At 51.5% G+C, this 24,522-nt stretch overlaps 1 protein-coding gene across 2 annotated transcripts in view; it reads left to right on the top strand.

Moving 5' to 3' along the window:
• The first annotated feature begins 400 nt into the window (after positions 1 to 400).
• PRKD1 (protein kinase D1) overlaps positions 401 to 24,522 on the top strand; it is a 720,579-nt gene continuing 696,457 nt past the window's right edge. For both annotated transcript variants that reach the window (XM_069209053.1, XM_069209052.1), the window contains exon 1: positions 401 to 3,455. In XM_069209053.1, coding sequence (XP_069065154.1) covers positions 3,303 to 3,455 — 153 coding nt within the window. In that variant the 5' untranslated portion in view covers positions 401 to 3,302. The remainder of the gene's footprint in view (positions 3,456 to 24,522) is intronic.

Below are 24,522 nucleotides of genomic sequence, written 5' to 3'. Positions count from 1 at the left end.
GTTCCCTAGTTCTGCAGGTCGCTCTGCACCCCCGCACGCCCCCCACTATGGAACCCCTGTACTTTTCGCTCACAAACTGGAGTTTCTGCCTGGAGTTGTGGCGGCGGTGAGTGGCCCCTCCTGGACCCCCCCCCCCCCCCCCCGGACTGCACCCCCTTCCTCTTCTGTCCTGTTCTCTCCCCCTCTTCCTCACCCCCCCCCCCCCCCCTCCATCAGTCCTCTCCTCCTCTCATCACCTGCCCCCTCTGCTCCTTCCCCTTCGGTACGTTTTCTCTCTCGTCTCTCCATCCTTCCCCCCTCTCCTCATCCCGGCTCATTTCCTCCCAGTTCTCTCTCTCCCCGCCCCTTTCTCCTCCCCTTATCCCTCCCCGCTCCTGATTTTATCTTATTCTGTCCCCTCCTTTCATCTCCTTTCTTCTTCCACTGCACCCCCTCTCTCGCTCGCGCCCGTGGCGCTGTTTGACACTTCTGCCCCGTGCACCCTTCCGTCTGCCCTCCCTCTCTCCTCCTCCATGTCGGTGTTCCCTCCCCCCCATCCCTCCTCCTGCTCTTCTCATCTCAGGCTCCCCCTCTCTGGGCTCGGCTGGAGGCAGAGCGGGCAGGCGGTGGATCACCCGGGTGGCTCCCCGGCCGGATCCCTCCCTGACTGGATCCCGGCCCGAGCCCCGCGTTTTGTGGCTCGTGCTCTCCTGGGGCCGCTTCTGAAAACTTTCCCTCTGCTCCGGCGCTGCTGATGCTGTGGGCTCGGTGGACCCCGACTCCCCTCGGCTCCTCTGAGCGCCTCGTCCTGGTCTCTGGTCTCCTGGCTGGTGCTCTGATCCGCGCTCCTCTGATCTCTTCTGTGATGCTGGCTCTCCTCTCTTCTCTCCTCTGATCTCTTCTCCCCTGCCTCATCTCTGCCCTCTACTCCTCATCTCTGGTCTGCTGGCTGGTACACTGGTCTGCCTTCCTCTGATCTGAGCTCCTCTGACCTCTTCTGTGCTGCTGGCTCTCCTCTCTGCTCTCCTCTGATCTCTTCTCCTCTGCCTGGTCTCTGCTCTGCTCTGTACTCCTCTGATCTCTACTCTCCTGGCTGGTGCTCTGATCCAATCTCCTCTGGTCTCCTCTCTGCCTGCTCTGTGCTCCTCTGATCTTTGCTCTCCTGTCTGGTGCTCTGATCAGCGCTCCTCTGATCTCTTCTCCTCTGCCTGGTCACCTCTCTGCTCTGTGCTCCTCTGATATCTACTCTCCTGGCTAGTGCTCTGAGCTGCGCTTCTCTGATTTCTTCTCCTCTGCTCTCTGCTGCCTGGTATCCTTCCTGATTCTCTGATCCGATCGCCTCTGATCTCTTCTCTGCATGTATAATCGCTTCTCATCTGATATTTGATATCTTCTCTGATCTGCACTTCTCTGACTTCTTCTCTGCTCCTCTGATCTCTTCTCTGCTGCTGGGTCTCCTCTCTGCTCTAACCTGCGCTCTTCTGATCTCTATGTTTTCCCTGGTCTCCCCTCTGCTTGTCTGCTATCCTCTGTCCTCTTCTCCACGGTATGATCTCTTCTACTCTGCTGCCCGGTGTCCTCCCTGCTTCTCTACTGTGATATGTTCTCCTCTGTCCTCTGCTCTGCCCTTCTACTCTGCTGCCTGGTCTCCTCTCTGCTCTGCGCTCCACTGACTTTTTCTCTGCCCCTCTGATCTCTTCTCTTATGGTCTCTGATCTCCTATCTGGTCTGATCTGCACTCCTCTGAGCTCTCCTCTGCCCCTCTGATCTCTTCTCATATGGCCTCTAATCTCTCTGGTCTGATCTGCACTCCTCTGAGCTCTCCTCTGCCCCTCTGATCTCTTCTCATAGGGCCTCTAATCTCTCTGGTCTGATCTGCACTCCTCTGAGCTCTCCTCTGCCCCTCTGATCCCTTCTCGTATGGCATCTAATCTCTCTGGTCTGATCTGCGCTCCTCTGAGCTCTCCTCTGCCCCTCTGATCTCTTCTCTTATGGCCTCTGATCTCCTCTCTGGTCTGATCTGTGCTCCTCTGAGCTCTCCTCTGCCACTGATCTCTTCTCATATGGCCTCTAGTCTCTCTGGTCTGCTCGCTGCTACTCTTGGCTCTTCTAATGTGATGTTTCTCCTCTGAGCTCAAGTGATCTCTTCTCACCTGGCGTGGGATCTCCTCCTCTCTGATTCACTCCTCTGATTTCTTTTGTTCCCCTCTTCTCTGACCCCTTCTTCTCTGGTCTCTAAGTACTCTCTTCTCTGTTGTCAGATTCTCTGCCCCTTCTTTGGTGAACTCTGTTCACTGCTGTCCCTTAATCTCCCTTAATCTCTGCTCTCTTGTTTGTTATTTTCTTGTGTGCTATTTTATTATCTTCTCACTTGCCTTTTGTTTCTACATATCCTCTGTGCCACCCTCTTCTCTGTTCTTTTCCACTCTGTACTCTTCACTGTTGTCTTTTGTGTTTTTTAGTTATCTCCTCTCTCTTCTGCTCCTTCTGTAATTATTTGCTCCCTCTTATGCTTTCTCTTCTGTTCTGCTTTCTTCTGTGCTCCCTTCTGGACTGTCTCCTCTGCTGTTTTCCTCTCTTGTCCATTCTTCTCTTCTCTCTTCTTTGCATTCTGTTTTGTTTTCTCTGCTCTCTTCACTTCTCTGTCAGCTTATTCTCCATTGTCTTCTCTTCTCTGCTCCCTTCTTCTTTTAATTTTTCTCTTTTCTCTTCCCCTATTCTTTCTGTTCTCTGCTCCTTTCTTCTCTTCACTCTTCTTCTATTTTCCCTTCAGTTAACTCTCTTCTCTCTTCTCTTCTTCCATTCTTTCTCTTCACTGTTCCCTTCTTCTATTCTCTCTTTTTCACTGTTGTCTTCTATTCTTTCTCTTTCCTGCTCCTTTCTCCTTTTTACTCTTCTTTTCTTTTCTCTTCAAAAATTGCTCTTCTCTCTTTTCTCTTATTCCACTCTTTCTTTTCATTGTCCCTTCTTTCTTCTTCACTGTTCTCTTCTTTTCTTCTCTTCTCTGCTTCCTTCTTCTCCATTCTCATTTTCTCCTCTTTAATTTGCACTTCTCTGCCCTCTTCTCTTCTTGTTCTCTGCTGCCCCCCCCCCTCCTCTGCGCCTTCCTTCTCTTTGCACTTCTTCTCTACTCTTCTGCCTTCTGTATCTTCTCTTCTTCCGGCCTTCCTCTTCTCTCCTCCACGCTCACCTCTGCTGCTCTCTTCCTAAATACTCCTATTTTCTGATCCCTTCTCTGTTCCTGGAAAACTCCGATTGGCTGTGGGGTTTGCACCGACTGTGGATTTCCCTCTGGGCTCCTTGGACTTCTGCTGCAGCTTTCCATGAGCGCCCCCCCAGTGATCCGGCCCCCCAGCCCCCATGGGCTCTCGCTGCAGATCCAGATCGGGCTGAGCCGGGAGGCGGTGCAGCTGGAGCCGGGGGAGCCCAGCCTGGCCCCGCTCCGGGAGCGGGCCTGCAGCATCGTGGACCAGAAGGTAAGGACCGGCCATTGATTCCAGGTCCGGGATCACCCTGACCCCGGAGGGAGACATCAGAAGTGTGACTGAGGACTGGACCGCAAGCATCTCTAGGCCACGCCCCTCACTGATGACACCAGACCCCAAAGACGTGACGTGACCAGATCCAAGAACACTTTCAGGGACACAACAAACACCACAGAACAAATACTGACCCAATCTGACACAAGCCTGCGGGTCAGAACCAGGACCGGCCCAGGCATGCAAACAGAACCACCATCATACAACCCCTCTGTACAGAACCAGGACCGGCCCAGGCATGCAAACAGAACCACCATCATACAACCCCTCTGTACAGAACCAGGACCGGCCCAACCATGCAACCAGAACCACCAGATACAACCCCTCTGTACAGAACCAGGACCGGCCCAGGCATGCAAACAGAACCACCAGATACAACCCCTCTGTATAGAACCAGGACCGGCCCAGGCATGCAAACAGAACCACCATCATACAACCCCTCTGTACAGAACCAGGACCGGCCCAGGCATGCAAACAGAACCACCATCATACAACCCCTCTGTACAGAACCAGGACCGGCCCAACCATGCAACCAGAACCACCAGATACAACCCCTCTGTACAGAACCAGGACCGGCCCAGGCATGCAAACAGAACCACCAGATACAACCCCTCTGTACAGAACCAGGACCGGCCCAGGCATGCAAACAGAACCACCATCATACAACCCCTCTGTACAGAACCAGGACCGGCCCAACCATGCAACCAGAACCACCAGATACAACCCCTCTGTACAGAACCAGGACCGGCCCAGGCACGCAACCAGAACCACCAGATACAACCCCTCTGTACAGAACCAGGACCGGCCCAGGCATGCAAACAGAACCACCATCATACAACCCCTCTGTACAGAACCAGGACCGGCCCAGGCATGCAAACAGAACCACCAGATACAACCCCTCTGTACAGAACCAGGACCGGCCCAAGCATGCAAACAGAACCACCAGATACAACCCCTCTGTACAGAACCAGGACCGGCCCAAGCATGCAAACAGAACCACCAGATACAACCCCTCTGTACAGAACAAGGACCGGCCCAAGCATGCAAACAGAACCACCAGATACAACCCCTCTGTACAGAACCAGGACCGGCCCAAGCATGCAAACAGAACCACCAGATACAACCCCTCTGTACAGAACCAGGACCGGCCCAACCATGCAAACAGAACCACCAGATACAACCCCTCTGTACAGAACCAGGACCGGCCCAGGCATGCAGCCAGAACCACCAGATACAACCCCTCTGTACAGAACCAGGACCGGCCCAGGCATGCAAACAGAACCACCAGATACAACCCCTCTGTACAGAACCAGGACCGGCCCAACCATGCAACCAGAACCACCAGATACAACCCCTCTGTACAGAACCAGGACCGGCCCAGGCATGCAAACAGAACCACCATCATACAACCCCTCTGTACAGAACCAGGACCGGCCCAACCATGCAACCAGAACCACCAGATACAACCCCTCTGTACAGAACCAGGACCGGCCCAACCATGCAGCCAGAACCACCAGATACAACCCGTCTGTACAGAACCAGGACCGGCCCAGGCACGCAACCAGAACCACCAGATACAACCCCTCTGTACAGAACCAGGACCGGCCCAGGCATGCAACCAGAACCACCAGATACAACCCCTCTGTACAGAACCAGGACCGGCCCAAGCACGCAACCAGAACCACCAGATACAACCCCTCTGTACAGAACCAGGACCGGCCCAACCATGCAACCAGAACCACCAGATACAACCCCTCTGTACAGAACAAGGACCGGCCCAACCATGCAACCAGAACCACCAGATACAACCCCTCTGTACAGAACCAGGACCGGCCCAAGCATGCAAACAGAACCACCAGATACAACCCCTCTGTACAGAACCAGGACCGGCCCAACCATGCAACCAGAACCACCAGATACAACCCCTCTGTACAGAACCAGGCCCGGCCCAACCATGCAGCCAGAACCACCAGATACAACACCTCTGTACAGAACCAGGACCGGCCCAGGCATGCAGCCAGAACCACCAGATACAACCCCTCTGTACAGAACCAGGACCGGCCCAGGCATGCAAACAGAACCACCAGATACAACCCCTCTGTACAGAACCAGGACCGGCCCAACCATGCAACCAGAACCACCAGATACAACCCCTCTGTACAGAACCAGGACCGGCCCAGGCATGCAAACAGAACCACCATCATACAACCCCTCTGTACAGAACCAGGACCGGCCCAACCATGCAACCAGAACCACCAGATACAACCCCTCTGTACAGAACCAGGACCGGCCCAGGCATGCAAACAGAACCACCAGATACAACCCCTCTGTACAGAACCAGGACCGGCCCAGGCATGCAGCCAGAACCACCAGATACAACCCCTCTGTACAGAACCAGGACCGGCCCAGGCATGCAAACAGAACCACCATCATACAACCCCTCTGTACAGAACCAGGACCGGCCCAACCATGCAACCAGAACCACCAGATACAACCCCTCTGTACAGAACCAGGACCGGCCCAGGCACGCAACCAGAACCACCAGATACAACCCCTCTGTACAGAACCAGGACCGGCCCAGGCATGCAAACAGAACCACCATCATACAACCCCTCTGTATAGAACCAGGACCGGCCCAACCATGCAACCAGAACCACCAGATACAACCCCTCTGTACAGAACCAGGACCGGCCCAGGCATGCAAACAGAACCACCAGATACAACCCCTCTGTACAGAACCAGGACCGGCCCAACCATGCAACCAGAACCACCAGATACAACCCGTCTGGACAGAACCAGGACCGGCCCAGGCACGCAACCAGAACCACCAGATACAACCCCTCTGTACAGAACCAGGACCGGCCCAAGCACGCAACCAGAACCACCAGATACAACCCCTCTGTACAGAACCAGGACCGGCCCAACCATGCAACCAGAACCACCAGATACAACCCCTCTGTACAGAACCAGGACCGGCCCAAGCATGCAAACAGAACCACCAGATACAACCCCTCTGTACAGAACAAGGACCGGCCCAACCATGCAACCAGAACCACCAGATACAACCCCTCTGTACAGAACCAGGACCGGCCCAAGCATGCAAACAGAACCACCAGATACAACCCCTCTGTACAGAACCAGGACCGGCCCAACCATGCAACCAGAACCACCAGATACAACCCCTCTGTACAGAACCAGGACCGGCCCAGGCATGCAGCCAGAACCACCAGATACAACCCCTCTGTACAGAACCAGGACCGGCCCAAGCACGCAACCAGAACCACCAAATACAACCCCTCTGTACAGAACCAGGACCGGCCCAAACACACAACCAGAACCACCAAATACAACCCCTCTGTACAGAACCAGGACCGGCCCAAACACACAAACAGAACCACCAGATACAACCCCTCTGTACAGAACCAGGACCGGCCCAACCATGCAGCCAGAACCACCAGATACAACCCCTCTGTACAGAACCAGGACCGGCCCAGGCATGCAGCCAGAACCACCAGATACAACCCCTCTGTACAGAACCAGGACCGGCCCAAACACACAAACAGAACCACCAAATACAACCCCTCTGTACAGAACCAGGACCGGCCCAAGCATGCAAGCAGAACCACCAGATACAACCCCTCTGGACAGAACCAGGACCGGCCCAAACACACAAGCAGAACCACAAAATACAACCCTGTAGTACAGAACCAGGACCGGCCCAAGCATGCAAACAGAACCACCAAATACAACCCCTCTGGACAGAACCAGGACCGGCCCAGGCATGCAAACAGAACCACCAGATACAACCCCTCTGTACAGAACCAGGACCGGCCCAACCATGCAACCAGAACCACCAGATACAACCCCTCTGTACAGAACCAGGATCGGCCCAAGCATGCAAACAGAACCACCAGATACAATCCCTCTGTACAGAACCAGGACCAGCCCAAACATGCAAACAGAACCACCAAATACAACCCCTCTGTACAGAACCAGGACCAACCCAAACACACAAACAGAACCACCAAATACAACCCCTCTGTACAGAACCAGGACCGGCCCAAGCATGCAAGCAGAACCACCAGATACAACCCCTCTGGACAGAACCAGCACCGTCCCAAACACACAAGCAGAACCACAAAATACAACCCTGTGGTACAGAACCAGGACCGGCCCAAGCATGCAAACAGAACCACCAAATACAACCCCTCTGTACAGAACCAGGACCGGCCCAAGCATGCAAGCAGAACCACCAAATACAACCCCTCTGGACAGAACCAGGACCGGCCCAAGCATGCAAACAGAACCACCAGATACCACCCTGTTGTACAGAACCAGTACTGGCCCAAGCATGCAAACAGAACCACCAGATACAACCCTGCTCCACAGTGCCAGTACTAACCCAACCAACAGAAACATCCCTAACATCTACTCTACAGAGAGTGTACTGACCCAACCAAACGTACACAACCATCACTGATACAATCACGCTCTACAGAACATGCACTGACCCAACCAAACTAGCACAACCATCACTGATACAATCACGCTCTACAGAACATGCACTGACCCAACCAAACTAGCACAACCATCACTGATACAATCACGCTCTACAGAACATGCACTGACCCAACCACACTAGCACAACCATCACTGATACAATCACGCTCTACAGAACATGCACTGACCCAACCAAACTAGCACAACCATCACTGATACAATCACGCTCTACAGAACATGCACTGACCCAACCAAACTAACACAACCATCACTGATACAATCACGCTCTACAGAACATGCACTGACCCAACCAAACGTACACAACCATCACTGATACAATCAAGCTCTACAGAACATGCACTGACCCAACCAAACGTACACAACCATCACTGATACAATCACGCTCTACAGAACATGCACTGACCCAACCAAACTAACACAACCATCACTGATACAATCACGCTCTACAGAACATGCACTGACCCAACCAAACGTACACAACCATCACTGATACAATCAAGCTCTACAGAACATGCACTGACCCAACCAAACGTACACAACCATCACTGATACAATCACGCTCTACAGAACATGCACTGACCCAACCAAACTAGCACAACCATCACTGATACAATCACGCTCTACAGAACATGCACTGACCCAACCAAACTAACACAACCATCACTGATACAATCACGAACTACAGAAGCATTAGTTAGGCGACCAAGTCCTACACACTCTAACCACAGAACACATACTCAGCCGTCACTGGTATAATTCTGCCTTACAGAGCCGGTACTGACCCAACCAAACTAACACAACCATCACAAGCCACAGAACCGTTAGTGAGACGACTAAACCCTACATATCCAAATCACCCAAATGGAGCGGAGCCATGATTGACCCAACCAAGCTATCCAAAGAGGACCATAGCTGATCCAACAAAACTCCACACCCTGCCTACACCTAACCAACCTCACCAGAACCAGTGCAGTCACAGCTAAACTCCACAGACCCATCAATGACCCAAACACGCCTAACACTAACCCAACCACATCCAAGAACATAACCGCTCACTGAAGCAAACCCCACAGAACCAATACTGACCTGATCAAACCTAAACAAACCCTTGCTGATTCAAAGAAACTCAAGAGAGCAGTACTGCCCCATATACACCTAAGAGAGTCATCACTTACACGGTCGGGCTCTTCAGAACAAAACAGACCCAACTAAACCCAACAGTCAGCCCAGTTATCACCAACCCAGAATAACAGACCCATTCGTGATCCAACTAAATCCAACATGACTATCAATGCTTTGGACAAACCCAAATAGGGGCCCCACATCACTCCATGCCATGATGGGCAGAGATTCTAGTTCTGGACCTTTTTGTCTCAGCCTAATGCATTATGGGTGTTTAGTCTTGGTTTCTTCTGTTGAACTAATTTGACTGGGACATCTGATAGCAGTGATGTCTGGATGAAAAATGTAAGACTAGAAACAGCGTCCATAATGACGTGGAAAGTGGTGGTCATGCCAAACCCCAAATAACCATCACTGATCCAGTCCCACAGCGCAGAATCTGCAATGATCCAATCAAACTCAACAATACCATCCTTGACAGAACCGAACACCGCGGCCAAAGCCAACAGAGCTCTGATGGACCCAACTATTCATAACAGAACCAACACTGACCCAGGCAGATCCAACAGTACCATCACTTACCATAGCAAACTCCATAGACCCAACACTAACCCATCCATCCCCAACTGGGCCATCACTGTCTCATCCAAACCAGAAGGGCCAGTGCTGATTCAGCAAAAGAGAACCATTACTGATGCAATCAAGCTGTAAAGAACCAATACGGCAATCAAACTCAACAGAACAACATTAATTCATGAAACAAGATTTATAAAGTGCACAGCTAGCCATGGGTGTCCTGGTGCTAAACTCCAATAGTAACCAAAGAAGACCAGAGAAGGAGAGATGAAGTTATTGTGCGGAAAGCCATGTCTTTAGCGGTTTCCGAAATAAAAAAAGGATTGTTACTTCGTCAAAGAAGCAGAGTATGTTCCAGAGAGATGGTCCCACACAGGAGAAAGATTTGCCAGTTTGTCTGTGAGTTTTGTTTGAGGTATACCTGCTAGGCATTTATCAGCAGAACAGAGGCATCTCCTGGGACTATATATTTGAACTTCACCCCTCAGATAACTTGGACTAGAATTATAATAAACTTTATGGATGAAACATAGGGCCTGATTACAACTTTGGAGGAGGTGTTAATCCGTCCCAAATGTGATGGATGTACCACCAGCCGTATTACGAGTTCCATAGGATATAATGGACTCGTAATACGGATGGTGGTAAATCCGTCACTTTACCGTCACTTTTGGGACGGATTAACACCTCCTCCAAAGTTGTAATCAGGCCCATAGTGTCTTGCACTATATTCCTTCCTTTGCTGGAAGCCAGTGAAGTGCTTTCAAGTAGGCAAACACCTAGGTAAGCCTTGTCAGACCCAGGAGCATTCTTGCAGCTGCTTTTTGGGTAATCTGGAGCCTCCTCAAGAGATATTGTGGTAGGTCCGGGTAAACGGCATTGGCGTAGTCTAATCTGGAAATAATCAGGACTTGGCATATGGCCTTCCTAAAGGCTTGGCATATGACCTTCCTAAAGGCTTGGCATATGACCTTCCTAAAGGCTTGGCATATGACCTTCTTAAAGGCTTGGCATATGACCTTCTTAAAGGCTTGGCATATGGCCTTCTAAAGGCTTGGCATATGGCCTTCTAAAGGCTTGGCATATGGCCTTCCTAAAGGCTTGGCATATGACCTTCCTAAACGCTTGGCATATGACCTTCTTAAAAGGCTTGGCATATGGCCTTCTAAAGGCTTGGCATATGACCTTCTTAAAGGCTTGGCATATGGCCTTCTAAAGGCTTGGCATATGACTTTCTTAAAGGCTTGGCATATGGCCTTCTAAGGGCTTGGCATATGGCCTTCTAAAGGCTTGGCATATGACCTTCTTAAAGGCTTGGCATATGGCCTTCTAAAGGCTTGGCATATGGCCTTCCTAAAGGCTTGCCATATGACCTTCTTAAAGGCTTGGCATATGGCCTTCTAAAGGCTTGGCATATGACCTTCCTAAAGGCTTGGCATATGACCTTCTTAAAGGCTTGGCATATGGCCTTCTTAAAGGCTTGGCATATGGCCTTCTAAAGGCTTGGCATGTGGCCTTCCTAAAGGCTTGGCATATGGCCTTCTAAAGGCTTGGCATATGGCCTTCTAAAGGCTTGGCATCCGACCTTCTTAAAGGCTTGGCATATGGCCTTCTAAAGGCTTGGCATGTGGCCTTCCTAAAGGCTTGGCATATGGCCTTCTAAAAGCTTGGCATATGGCCTTCCTAAAGGCTTGGCATATGGCCTTCCTAAAGGCTTGGCATATGGCCTTCTAAAGGCTTGGCATATGGCCTTCTTAAAGGTAATAGGAAGCAATGGAAATAATTTGTGCAACATGCACAGAATTACAAGACAGGTGGAAACTACCTTCTTGATCTGTGCAGTGAAAGATAGGTGATTGCTCAAAAAGATCCCTAGGTTTCTGGTGAAAGCTACTCAGATGCTTCACCCAGCTGTTCTGGCCACAAGGCTGGGGACCAAGCTAGCGCCTGCTTGCCAAACAGCAAAACCTCACTTTTTTCACCATTAAGTTTCAGACGGTTTTGCCGCTTCTAGTTAATTAATTCAATCATACAGGCAATCAACTTACCCCTGGGAGCATTGGAGTTCTGGCAAATTGACACCACAATAGATGTCAAATAGGACATCAAGTCAAGCTCTGCTCATGAGCTCTAGCTGTCTTTGCCAATGGTACCATATATATATATATATATATATATATATATATATATATATATATATATATATATATATATAAACTAAATAGGGTAGGGTTGAGTGATGAGCCCTGCGGCACCCCAAGCAGCTGGCAAACGGGTTAGCGGGATTCAAAAGGAGGGCGTGCTACGCATTGAGTTCTATTTTCAAGGAAAGATTTAAACCAGAGTAGAGGTGCCATTCATGGTAGATTCCTGAAGTATGTCCAACATTATAGAGTGAGAGACCGTATCAGAGACTGTAGAGAGATCCAACTTCACCAGGACGGCGGTCCCTCTCAGCTCTAGGATCCCTCTCAGGTAATTGATTGCTGCCAGTAAGGACGATACCAGTACTTAGTCAATCAAACTGCAGAGAAGCCTCACCATTCCGATCAAGGCAAACAGAATCACCACCAACTCAGCAAGGACCAGTAGGACCCAAATAAACCCAACAAAACCATCACTAGCAAAACCAAGCTGCAGAGAACCAACAATGATGCAACCAAACCCAACTGTACCAGCGAACCGCCTCATCAAACTCAAAAGAACCTTCACTTACTCAAATAAATATAAAGTATGTCTCTCTGAACCAAACATACCAGTGATCCAGCATTATCGTCACTGGCCAAACCAAACTCCACCAAACCAATTCTGAGCCAACCAAACCTAACAAAATCATCACTGCCTCAAACAAAACTAAAGAAACCAGTGCTGAGCAAACTAAACCTACCAAGCGCATCATTAATGCACGCACATTATTCCGAAGCTGTACTGAGCCAAGCACCTCCAAGAGAAACATTACTTAAATAACTTTAATCCACAAAGCCATTGCCTGCCTAACCCAACTTAAAAGAAGCATCAGAGACCGAAGTGAATACAACAAACCATCGCAGGCAGAGCCAAACCGAACAAACCTATTACTGACCCATTCTTACGCAACAAAACCAACAGCGACCTACCAAACCGGACAACCCAACATCACTATTGCTGTCCTTACCACACTCTACTGTGCCAGCGAGGACCTAACAGAACATCAGTGACCAAGCAAAACTCCACAGGTTAAGTATCACCCAACTCAATTTCCATAACCACCAAAGACATAACTCACCTCTACAAAGACAGCAATCAGCCAATCACACTTTACCAAAGCAGCAGTGAAAAGGCCAAGCCTTTCAAGGCCAGCATTCACCCAACCAATCCCCAAAGCCCAAGAATATTTGGGATTAATATGGAATGATAATTACACCTGGGTGCAACCTTCAAGCTACTTGGTTCTGACCACTGCACTCAGGAGCTTGGGAACCACCATGCCTGACATGGAGAACCTGCGTTAATGCTTCCTTCTTGTAAGAAATGAGGAAAAAAATGACTTTCCTAGGGAAAAAGCCATTGAGGGAAGGAGCTGTGAGGACCCGACATCTGACAGAGACATAAGGGGGTAAACAGCCCCTGAGGGGCGCTTGTGCCCTCTTCTACCATGCCAACTGGAAAGTTCACACTCTGAAGATAATGGGTAGAGGGCACAGGAAAGGAACCCTAATATTACCCAGATCCAAAATAATTAATTAAAGCTAAACCCTACAATGGCAGCACCCTGGAACCCGTCAAGAGCAGTCGCCCCCTTCTGGAAAGGTGTGAACTCCCTGGACTGAAGGGGTGCACCTGGAAGGAAGCAATGGAGGGACCCCATCTGCAAAAGGCAACTATGAACAAAGGAGAGGAGATCAGGTCAGGACTCAACCTTGACTGGACCAATGAGCTCCAGGGCCCAGAGAAGAGATCTGTGATCAGACCCAGGGGCCCTTGTGGTTTCACCTTCACAGAAACACTGATTTTGCACCGAATGAAAACCAACACTGGTATTTCTAACACTGACTTTCTCTCCTGTAGTGGTGCATTTCCATGCATCCTTTGTCTGTGGGTCTCAACAGAAAAGCCTTGCTGTTCTGACCTAAAGGTGATGGTTGATTTCACTGGGCTTTCATTATAATACAAAATAATTCAATACATACCCAATGCTAGATAAATAACACCAACATGTCTTTGATTTTTGCATTTGCTGAAACATAATGAAAAGCACCAAAATCAAGAATGCCACAAAATGTCAAATTTAGCACCCACCTGTTTCCTGTCCCTTTCATTTCTAATCCCTATCACTAACCCAAACGTGAACCTGAACCCCAATTTCAACCCTTATCATATTCCGAAATATTTCCCAATTTCTGCTCTAAACCCCATTTTAATTATTGATATATATATTTTTTTTTTTGTGGATCCTTTTTAAGCGACCCAGGATCTGTGGTTATGGACTAGAACTCGCTGCTTACCAGGGTCAACTTCTTTGGGCTCTGAAGCTTGGAATGGATGTTGTTGCATCCTTGATGCCAAGTGAGAGCTGCCCTAGAGCTGAAATGGCAAGGATTGCCTCGGATGTACTTACACATTCTCTCTGACTCATCCATAATTTTTAAACTCTTCTCAGAATGATTCTTCATGTTAAAAAAAATCCTTAGACTTCTCTGAAAGCTTTTCTTGGGGACTGGAAAAGGTCAAAAGCTTGTCAACTTTTCTCTCGCCCGGATTAAATGCAAAAAACTGCTTTTTGGCCTCTACGGCCACCTCCACACAAGTTCTAACCCACCACTATCCTCAATGTGCAAGCCAGTTCAAACTCAATCATCCAATGTATATCACCATCCTCCGCTTATCAAATAAATCTATCTTGAGGGATATATGGCTAGTTTACTCAATAATGAGATAGGTGGTGTCTCTCGACAACAGGCAATGGTCTCATTCGTCAGAAACTTCTCCACTGGTATAATTACCCAACAATCCATGCATTGATCCAACCAAACCCACCAACCATCACTGACTCACACAATCCTGGCAGAACCAGGACTGACACAACTGTCATAAGCAACCCCTCAGAACCAGCACAAAAAAAAACCACATAATTTGAACTGCGTAATACAAATTCGACTGAAACAACATCGACCCATCAAGCCCACTGAAGTTGCATGGGCCAATCAGCTGTCCGAGAGCCAGCAATAACAAAAACAAATTTCACACAACCACCCATGATCCTCCTGACAAGTACTGACGCAGGCAACCTCCTTGGAGGCCTCTGACTGAACCAGACACGTCAGAGCCTTAACCAGCTTTGCCAACATTTACAGAACCAACACACAAGCAAGTCAATCAACAGAGGCCCAGCAGTGAACCACATGACCAACATTGACTGAGACAAGTTTACAGAACTGTTAGTGAGCCAACCAACCCCAACACAACCACTGCTTTCCCTGCCTATAGGCAATGAAAGAGCACTCAACATTCACCCCATGACCATCAGTAACCCAACAAAAACCCACCGAATAGTTACTGACTCAACCAAAACTAACATAACTATTATTGTCTTAGACAATGTTTAAAGAACCTGTCCTGACCCAAGCAAACTCTTCGAGGACAGCACTGACTGACAGCTTTCTTATCACGACTGACTTAAATTCTGGTACCTGGACTGAGATGTTTCAAACTATGATCCAGCTGGCAGTGTAAATACCATGTTCTTTTGTTGATGAATTGACTGAGTATGTTGTTCCTATTTAAGTGTTTTCTGAGCACATTTAATGGTTCAGGTGATATGGAAACAGCTCTCTCTCCCTCCATGTACCGTGAAAGGCTGGGGTCTCTTTTATCACAATATCTTATGAGCTGCTGGATACAAGAGACCCAGTGTCCTCAGTTCTGTGTGTGAAGGACATCATTTTATTCTGTGAGCTTTCTCAAGGGATCTCTTGCTGTAGGTCATGCTGTCTATCATACTTATAGTTTGATTTGGGTCCTTCTACAAAATGTCTTCAGAATGTATTAACATACACCACTGGGTGTGCCCCATGTCCTTCTGTGAATTCCCTCTTGGTCAGATTTAAGTGGCAGCTGTGTGTGGCATCTTTCACCGTGTGGGGTGTCACACAGTTTTGGAAGTGGAGTCTCTTCAAACACATGTTGACTTGCTTTGGTTAGTGCAGGGGAATCCATGGCTGGGCCATGGAGGTTGAAGCCCTGTCAGATAACCACAAGATAAATTTACAAAAAATGTATCTCACTGATGGGAACCGTGTATAAATATGTAATGGTTCTATTAAAGTTGAAGCATGGGGCAGCCTTTGGGGACCAGCGGTGGGCACCATCAGTGACTGAATACTTTGAAAGATGTCACCTCACCTTGGTGTCAGGATCCACCTCCAATGTTGATACTTCTACCTTGTGCTGTTGTATTTTATGGATCAATTTTGGGGGATGAGCAGTGGGCAAACCTTGGTGCTGTGGTGGACGCTTTGAGAGATGTGCCCTCACTCTAGTGCCAGCGTCGGTCTTGCATGTGGGTACCCCTACCTCACACCGTTATACATTAGCAGGTGCTATCAATGATGGCATAAGCTGCTTCTCGTAGGATGTCGTCTGATGACCAAAATACAACATCTGAAATGTGTTATGGCAATGAATATTTCTAGAGCACAGCATTCCCCTGCAGGTCTCTGGGCGGCAACTTTTTAAGAATGTTCCTTAAACCAAAGTAAGTGGAAGTAACCTTCAAATTGTGAGGAAGGTTGTTCCATACGGGGCGTTGGCGGGAGGTTGAAGCAAACACTGAGAAAGATTTGCTTCCAAGAGATGGCTTTTTAAACCAAGCATTGGCAAAGCCAATAGGTCTTCCCTTCATAATGCAAATCCCAAGCTTTGCCAATGTTTGTAAAGTATTGTTTGGAAAAAAAGTAAAAGAATAAACATTTTGAAATACTGGAGAAAAAGCAAACACATATCTTATGGTATCTCAAACTCTATATTAAATTCAATGCTTTACATTTCTAGAAATTGCATAGTTTATTTTTAAAATAGTTTTCACCAAGAAAACTGAACAGAATATAAAAAAAAAATAAGGACGTGTCCGAATGTGAAGACAAATGCTTGCTTTGGCCTAATTGAATTCCTACCGGATTCAGCAAATTGGTCCTCTGTAGTAGCCCAGGGAGCAGATTTATGGGCCCATAGGAGAGCTGTCATGCTAAGTACACCTTGTGCCTCAGATGCCAGCTAAGCGAGCACAGCTGATGGGCCTTCATCTAGTGCCATAAAAGCCTTTGTGTGCCAACCCTTTTGCTTTTATACAATATGTGGAATACAGGAGATAAAACAAGAGCAACCCTTAAAGTCTGCTCTCCAGCCATATCCAAGCAAGAATATCCTTGTTGCTGTGCTTTTACACACACCGTGAGGGATGGGGAAGGATGCAGTGTGAGGTGTGGGGTACATGAGGAGGAGAAGCAGCATACATGGGAGACAGCTAGAAAACACATGCAACCTCATGGAGTGTCGAATTAAGTAGTGTGATCAGTAGAAGGAGACATGCCAGCCATTTAAAAGGATTGTAAAGAGTTCACTGCAGGGGTTCCCAACCATTTCTTTGCCTGCTCCTCTAGGAAGGATGTTTGATGAATGTTGGCACCCCCTAAAAAAGTAATGTCACATTTGAAGATGAAGAGTCATATTTTTATTTTTCAAACAACAGATTGAACCACGTACATAACTGCGGGCGAATAAACTGAACGCAAAAAAATAAATTTTTTACTCAGCGCATAAAATGCAAATATAAATTGAGCAATTAGAAAACAATTTAAACAGTAAAATCAATTTCTCTTATGCATACAGTACACACTTTCCCTCTTGGTCGCACCCCCTGAAATGCCATCTTGCCCCCAGGTTGGGAACCCCTGGGTTACAGGGAAGCTTCAGACCTAGTCCCTTTACCATCAGCCTAGCAGCAGGAAGCTGGCCGGGTTCACAGGGCCGGATGGGGGGAGGCCGAACCTAGAACTGCCACTAATTACCAGACTTTGGGTTGATTTTGAGCCACTTAAAAGCCTCCCCTTCCTGGACCTTGCATGAGCGAGTGATTAACGCGCGGAGACGCATAGTTAGTTCACTCAGTGAAACTTTAGAGAACTTCCACGCCGCCGGCTCAACTGAAGGAGAGATGTGCACAAGGTGTCCCCGCCGCAGAAGTGGATGGGTAGATAACTCTTCTGGGGGGTACAGATGCCTCTCTGTGACCTCACTACCAGCCCCACCCTCCCAGGATCACGAGAGGAAGGAGAGAGGGGAGGAGAGAGAGACCCTGCGAACAGAGACCTCGCACTGCACCTGTGATGGTTCATCTTTCTCCGGTTAGTAACGTGTAAATATTTAATGGGCTCAGCTCTGTCTCTACCAGTAACAAAACACCCACTTAGTCACCAGAGTCCTCTCCCTAGCTGCTGCCCCTGGACACCCCTGACCCCTCCGCCACCGTGAATGCTCCAGTGCATGCCACACAGGGCCACCCGGAGACTTCCCTGGACACCGTCAATGCTCTCGTTCATGCCACACAGGGCCACCCGGAGACTTCCTGGGCACCGTCAATACTGTAGTGCATGCCACACAGGGCCACCCGGAGACTTCCCTGGGCACCGTCAATGCTCTAGTGCATGCCACACAGGGCCACCCAGAGACTTCCCTGAACACCATCAATGCTCTAGTGCATGCCACACAGGGCCACTCTGAGACTTCCCTGGACACCGTCAGTGCTCCAGTGCATGCCACACAGGGCCACCCGGAGACTTCCCTGGGCACCGTCAATGCTCTAGTGCATGCCACACAGGGCCACCCAGAGACTTCCCTGAACACCATCAATGCTCTAGTGCATGCCACACAGGGCCACTCTGAGACTTCCCTGGACACCGTCAGTGCTCCAGTGCATGCCACACAGGGCCACCCGGAGACTTCCCCGGACACCGTCAATGCTCTAGTGCATACCACACAGGGCCACTCTGAGACTTCCCTGGACACCGTCAATGCTCTAGTGCATACCACACAGGGCCACTCTGAGACTTCCCTGGACACCGTCAATGCTCCAGTGCATGCCACACGGGGCCACCCGGAGGCTTCCAATGACACCGTCAATGCTCCAGTGCATGCCACACAGGGCCACCCGGAGACTTCCCTGGACACCGTCAATGCTCTAGTGCATGCCACACAGGGCAACCCGGAGACTTCCCTGGACACCGTCAATGCTCTAGTTCATGCCACAAAGGGCCACCCGGAGACTTCCCTGGACACCGTCAATTCTCCAGTGCATGCCACACAGGGCCACCCAGAGACTTCCCCCACCCGGAGACTTCCCTGGACACTATCAATGCTCTAGTGCATGCCACACAGGGCCGATCTGAGACTTCCCTGGACACCGTCAGTGCTCCAGTGCATACCACACAGGGCCACCCGGAGACTTCCCCCACCTGGAGACTTCCCTGGACACCATCAATGCTCTAGTGCATACCACACGGCCACCCGGAGACTTCCCTGGACACCGTCAATGCTCTAGTGCATGCCACACAGGGCCACCCGGAGACTTCCCTGGACACCGTCAATGCTCCAGTGCATGCCACACAGGGCCACCCGGAGACTTCCCTGGACACCGTCAATGCTCCAGTGCATGCCACACAGGGCAACCCGGAGACTTCCCTGGACACCGTCAATGCTCTAGTTCATGCCACAAAGGGCCACCCGGAGACTTCCCTGGACACCGTCAATTCTCCAGTGCATGCCACACAGGGCCACCCAGAGACTTCCCCCACCCGGAGACTTCCCTGGACACCATCAATGCTCTAGTGCATGCCACACAGGGCCGATCTGAGACTTCCGTGGACACCGTCAGTGCTCCAGTGCATACCACACAGGGCCACCCGGAGACTTCCCCCACCTGGAGACTTCCCTGGACACCATCAATGCTCTAGTGCATACCACACGGCCACCCGGAGACTTCCCTGGACACCGTCAATGCTCTAGTGCATGCCACACAGGGCCACCAGGAGACTTCCCTGGACACCGTCAATGCTCCAGTGCATACCACACAGGGCCACCTGGAGACTTCCCCCACCCGGAGACTTCCCTGGACACCATCAATGCTCTAGTGCATACCACACGGCCACCCGGAGACTCCCCTGGAAACCATCAATGCTCTAGTGCATGCCACACAGGGCCACCCGGAGACTTCCCTGGACACCGTCAATGCTCTAGAGCATACCTCACAGGGCCACTCTGAGACTTCCCTGGACACCATCAATGCCCTAGTGCATGCCACACAGGGCCACCCGGAGACTTCCCAGGACACCATGAATGCTCCAGTGCATGCCACACAGGGCCACCCGGAGACTTCCCTGGACACCGTCAATGCTCTAGTGCATGCCACACAGGGCCACCCAGAGACTTCCCTGGACACTGTCAGTGCTCTAGTTCATGCCACTCAGGGCCACCCAGAGACTTCCCCCACCTGAAGACTTCCCTGGACACCATCAATGCTCTAGTGCATACCACACAGGGCTACCCGGAGACTTCCCCCCACCTGGAGACTTCCCTGGACACCGTTAATGCTCCAGTGCATACCACACAGGGCCACCCGGAGACTTCCCCCAACTGGAGACTTCCCTGGACACCATCAGTGCTCTAGTGGATACCACACGGCCACCCGAAGACTTCCCCTCACCTGGAGACTTCCCTGGACACCATCAATGCCTTAGTGCATACCACACAAGGCCACCTGGAGACTTCCCTGGACACTGTCAATGCCCTAGTGCATGCCACACAGGGCCACCCGGAGACTTCCCCCACCCGGAGACTTCCCTGGACACCATCAATGCTCTAGTGCATACCACATAGGGCCACCCGGAGACTTCCCCCCACCTGGAGACTTCCCTGGACACCGTCAATGCTCCAGTGCATACCACACAGGGCCACCCGGAGACTTCCCCCAACTGGAGACTTCCCTGGACACCATCAATGCTCTAGTGCATACCACACGGCAACCCGAAGACTTCCCCCCCACCTGGAGACTTCCCTGGACACCATCAGTGCTCTAGTGCATAGCACACAGGGCCACCTGGAGACTTCCCTGGACACCATCAATGCCTTAGTGCATACCACACAAGGCCACCTGGAGACTTCCCTGGACACTGTCAATGCCCTAGTGCATGCCACACAGGGCCACCCAGAGACTTCCCCCACCTGGAGACTTCCCTGGATGCCGTCAATGCTCCAGTGCATACCACCCAGGGCCACCTGGAGACTTCCCCCACCTGGAGACTTCCCTGGACACCATCAATGCTCTAGTGCATACCACAAGGCCACCTGGAGACTTCCCTGGACACCGTCAATGCTCTAGTGCATGCCACACAGGGCCACCCGGAGACTTCCCTGGACACCGTCAATGCTCTAGTGCATACCACACAGGACCACTCTGAGACTTCCCTGGACACCATTAATGCCCTAGTGCATGCCACACAGGGCCACCCGGAGACTTCCCTGGACACCATGAATGCTCCAGTGCATGCCACACAGGGCCACCCGGAGACTTCCCTGGACACCGTCAGTGCTCTAGTGCATGCCACACAGGGCAACCCGGAGACTTCCCTGGACACCGTCAATGCTCTAGTTCATGCCACAAAGGGCCACCCGGAGACTTCCCTGGACACCGTCAATTCTCCAGTGCATGCCACACAGGGCCACCCAGAGACTTCCCCCACCCGGAGACTTCCCTGGACACTATCAATGCTCTAGTGCATGCCACACAGGGCCGATCTGAGACTTCCCTGGACACCGTCAGTGCTCCAGTGCATACCACACAGGGCCACCCGGAGACTTCCCCCACCTGGAGACTTCCCTGGACACCATCAATGCTCTAGTGCATACCACACGGCCACCCGGAGACTTCCCTGGACACCGTCAATGCTCTAGTGCATGCCACACAGGGCCACCCGGAGACTTCCCTGGACACCGTCAATGCTCCAGTGCATGCCACACAGGGCCACCCGGAGACTTCCCTGGACACCGTCAATGCTCCAGTGCATGCCACACAGGGCAACCCGGAGACTTCCCTGGACACCGTCAATGCTCTAGTTCATGCCACAAAGGGCCACCCGGAGACTTCCCTGGACACCGTCAATTCTCCAGTGCATGCCACACAGGGCCACCCAGAGACTTCCCCCACCCGGAGACTTCCCTGGACACCATCAATGCTCTAGTGCATGCCACACAGGGCCGATCTGAGACTTCCCTGGACACCGTCAGTGCTCCAGTGCATACCACACAGGGCCACCCGGAGACTTCCCCCACCTGGAGACTTCCCTGGACACCATCAATGCTCTAGTGCATACCACACGGCCACCCGGAGACTTCCCTGGACACCGTCAATGCTCTAGTGCATGCCACACAGGGCCACCAGGAGACTTCCCTGGACACCGTCAATGCTCCAGTGCATACCACACAGGGCCACCTGGAGACTTCCCCCACCCGGAGACTTCCCTGGACACCATCAATGCTCTAGTGCATACCACACGGCCACCCGGAGACTCCCCTGGACACCGTCAATGCTCTAGTGCATGCCACACAGGGCCACCCGGAGACTTCCCTGGACACCGTCAATGCTCTAGAGCATACCTCACAGGGCCACTCTGAGACTTCCCTGGACACCATCAATGCCCTAGTGCATGCCACACAAGGCCACCCGGAGACTTCCCAGGACACCATGAATGCTCCAGTGCATGCCACACAGGGCCACCCGGAGACTTCCCTGGACACCGTCAATGCTCTAGTGCATGCCACACAGGGCCACCCAGAGACTTCCCTGGACACTGTCAGTGCTCTAGTTCATGCCACTCAGGGCCACCCGGAGACTTCCCCCACCTGAAGACTTCCCTGGACACCATCAATGCTCTAGTGCATACCACACAGGGCCACCCGGAGACTTCCCCCCACCTGGAGACTTCCCTGGACACCGTCAATGCTCCAGTGCATACCACACAGGGCCACCCGGAGACTTCCCCCAACTGGAGACTTCCCTGGACACCATCAATGCTCTAGTGCATACCACACGGCAACCCGAAGACTTCCCCCCCACCTGGAGACTTCCCTGGACACCATCAGTGCTCTAGTGCATAGCACACAGGGCCACCTGGAGACTTCCCTGGACACCATCAATGCCTTAGTGCATACCACACAAGGCCACCTGGAGACTTCCCTGGACACTGTCAATGCCCTAGTGCATGCCACACAGGGCCACCCAGAGACTTCCCCCACCTGGAGACTTCCCTGGATGCCGTCAATGCTCCAGTGCATACCACCCAGGGCCACCTGGAGACTTCCCCCACCTGGAGACTTCCCTGGACACCATCAATGCTCTAGTGCATACCACAAGGCCACCTGGAGACTTCCCTGGACACCGTCAATGCTCTAGTGCATGCCACACAGGGCCACCCGGAGACTTCCCTGGACACCGTCAATGCTCTAGTGCATACCACACAGGACCACTCTGAGACTTCCCTGGACACCATTAATGCCCTAGTGCATGCCACACAGGGCCACCCGGAGACTTCCCTGGACACCATGAATGCTCCAGTGCATGCCACATAGGGCCACCCGGAGACTTCCCTGGACACCGTCAATGCTCTAGTGCATGCCACACAGGGCCACCCGGAGACTTCCCTGGACACCGTCAGTGCTCTAGTTCATGCCACACAGGGCCACCCGGAGACTTCCCTGGACACCGTCAATTCTCCAGTGCAATGCCACACAGGGCCGATCTGAGACTTCCCTGGACACCGTCAGTGCTCCAGTGCATACCACACAGGGCCACCCGGAGACTTCCCCCACCTGGAGACTTCCCTGGACACCATCAATGCTCTAGTGCATACCACACAGGGCCACCCTGAGACTTCCCCCCACCTAGAAACTTCCCTGGACACCGTCAATGCTCCAGTGCATACCACACAGGGCCACCCGGAGACTTCCCCCAAATGGAGACTTCCCTGCACACCATCAATGCTCTAGTGCATACCACACGGCCACCCGAAGACTTACCCCCACCTGGAGACTTCCCTGGACACCATCAGTGCTCTAGTGCATAGCACACAGGGCCACCTGGAGACTTCCCTGGACACCATCAATGCCTTAGTACATACCACACAAGGCCACCTGGAGACTTCCCTGGACACTGTCAATGCCCTAGTGCATGCCACACAGGGCCACCCGGAGACTTCCCCCACCCGGAGACCTCCCTGGACACTGTCAATGCTCTAGTGCATGCCACACAGGGCCACCCGGAGACTTCCCTGGACACCGTCAATGCTCCAGTGCATGCCACACAGGGCCACCCGTAGACTTCCCTGGACACCATGAATGCTCCAGTGCATGCCACAAAGGGCCACCAGGAGACTTCCCTGGACACCGTCAATGCTTCAGTGCATGCCACACAGGGCCACCCAGAGACTCCCCCCCCACCCAGAGACTTCCCTGGACACCATCAATGCTCTTGTGCATGCCACACAGGGCCACACAGAGACTTCCCTGGACACCATGAATGCTCTAGTGCATGCCACACAGGGCCACACAGAGACTTCTCCCACCCGGAGGCTTCCCTGGACACCATCAATGCTCCAGTGCATGCCACACAGGGCTACCCGGGGACTTCCCTGCACACCATGAATGCTCCAGTGCATGCCACACAGGGCCACCCGGAGGACTTCCCCACCCGGAGACTTCC

Source organism: Pleurodeles waltl, chromosome 9 (assembly GCF_031143425.1).
Source record: "Pleurodeles waltl isolate 20211129_DDA chromosome 9, aPleWal1.hap1.20221129, whole genome shotgun sequence".
Lineage (NCBI taxonomy): Eukaryota > Metazoa > Chordata > Amphibia > Caudata > Salamandridae > Pleurodeles > Pleurodeles waltl.
This window is presented reverse-complemented; position numbering and strand designations above follow the sequence as displayed.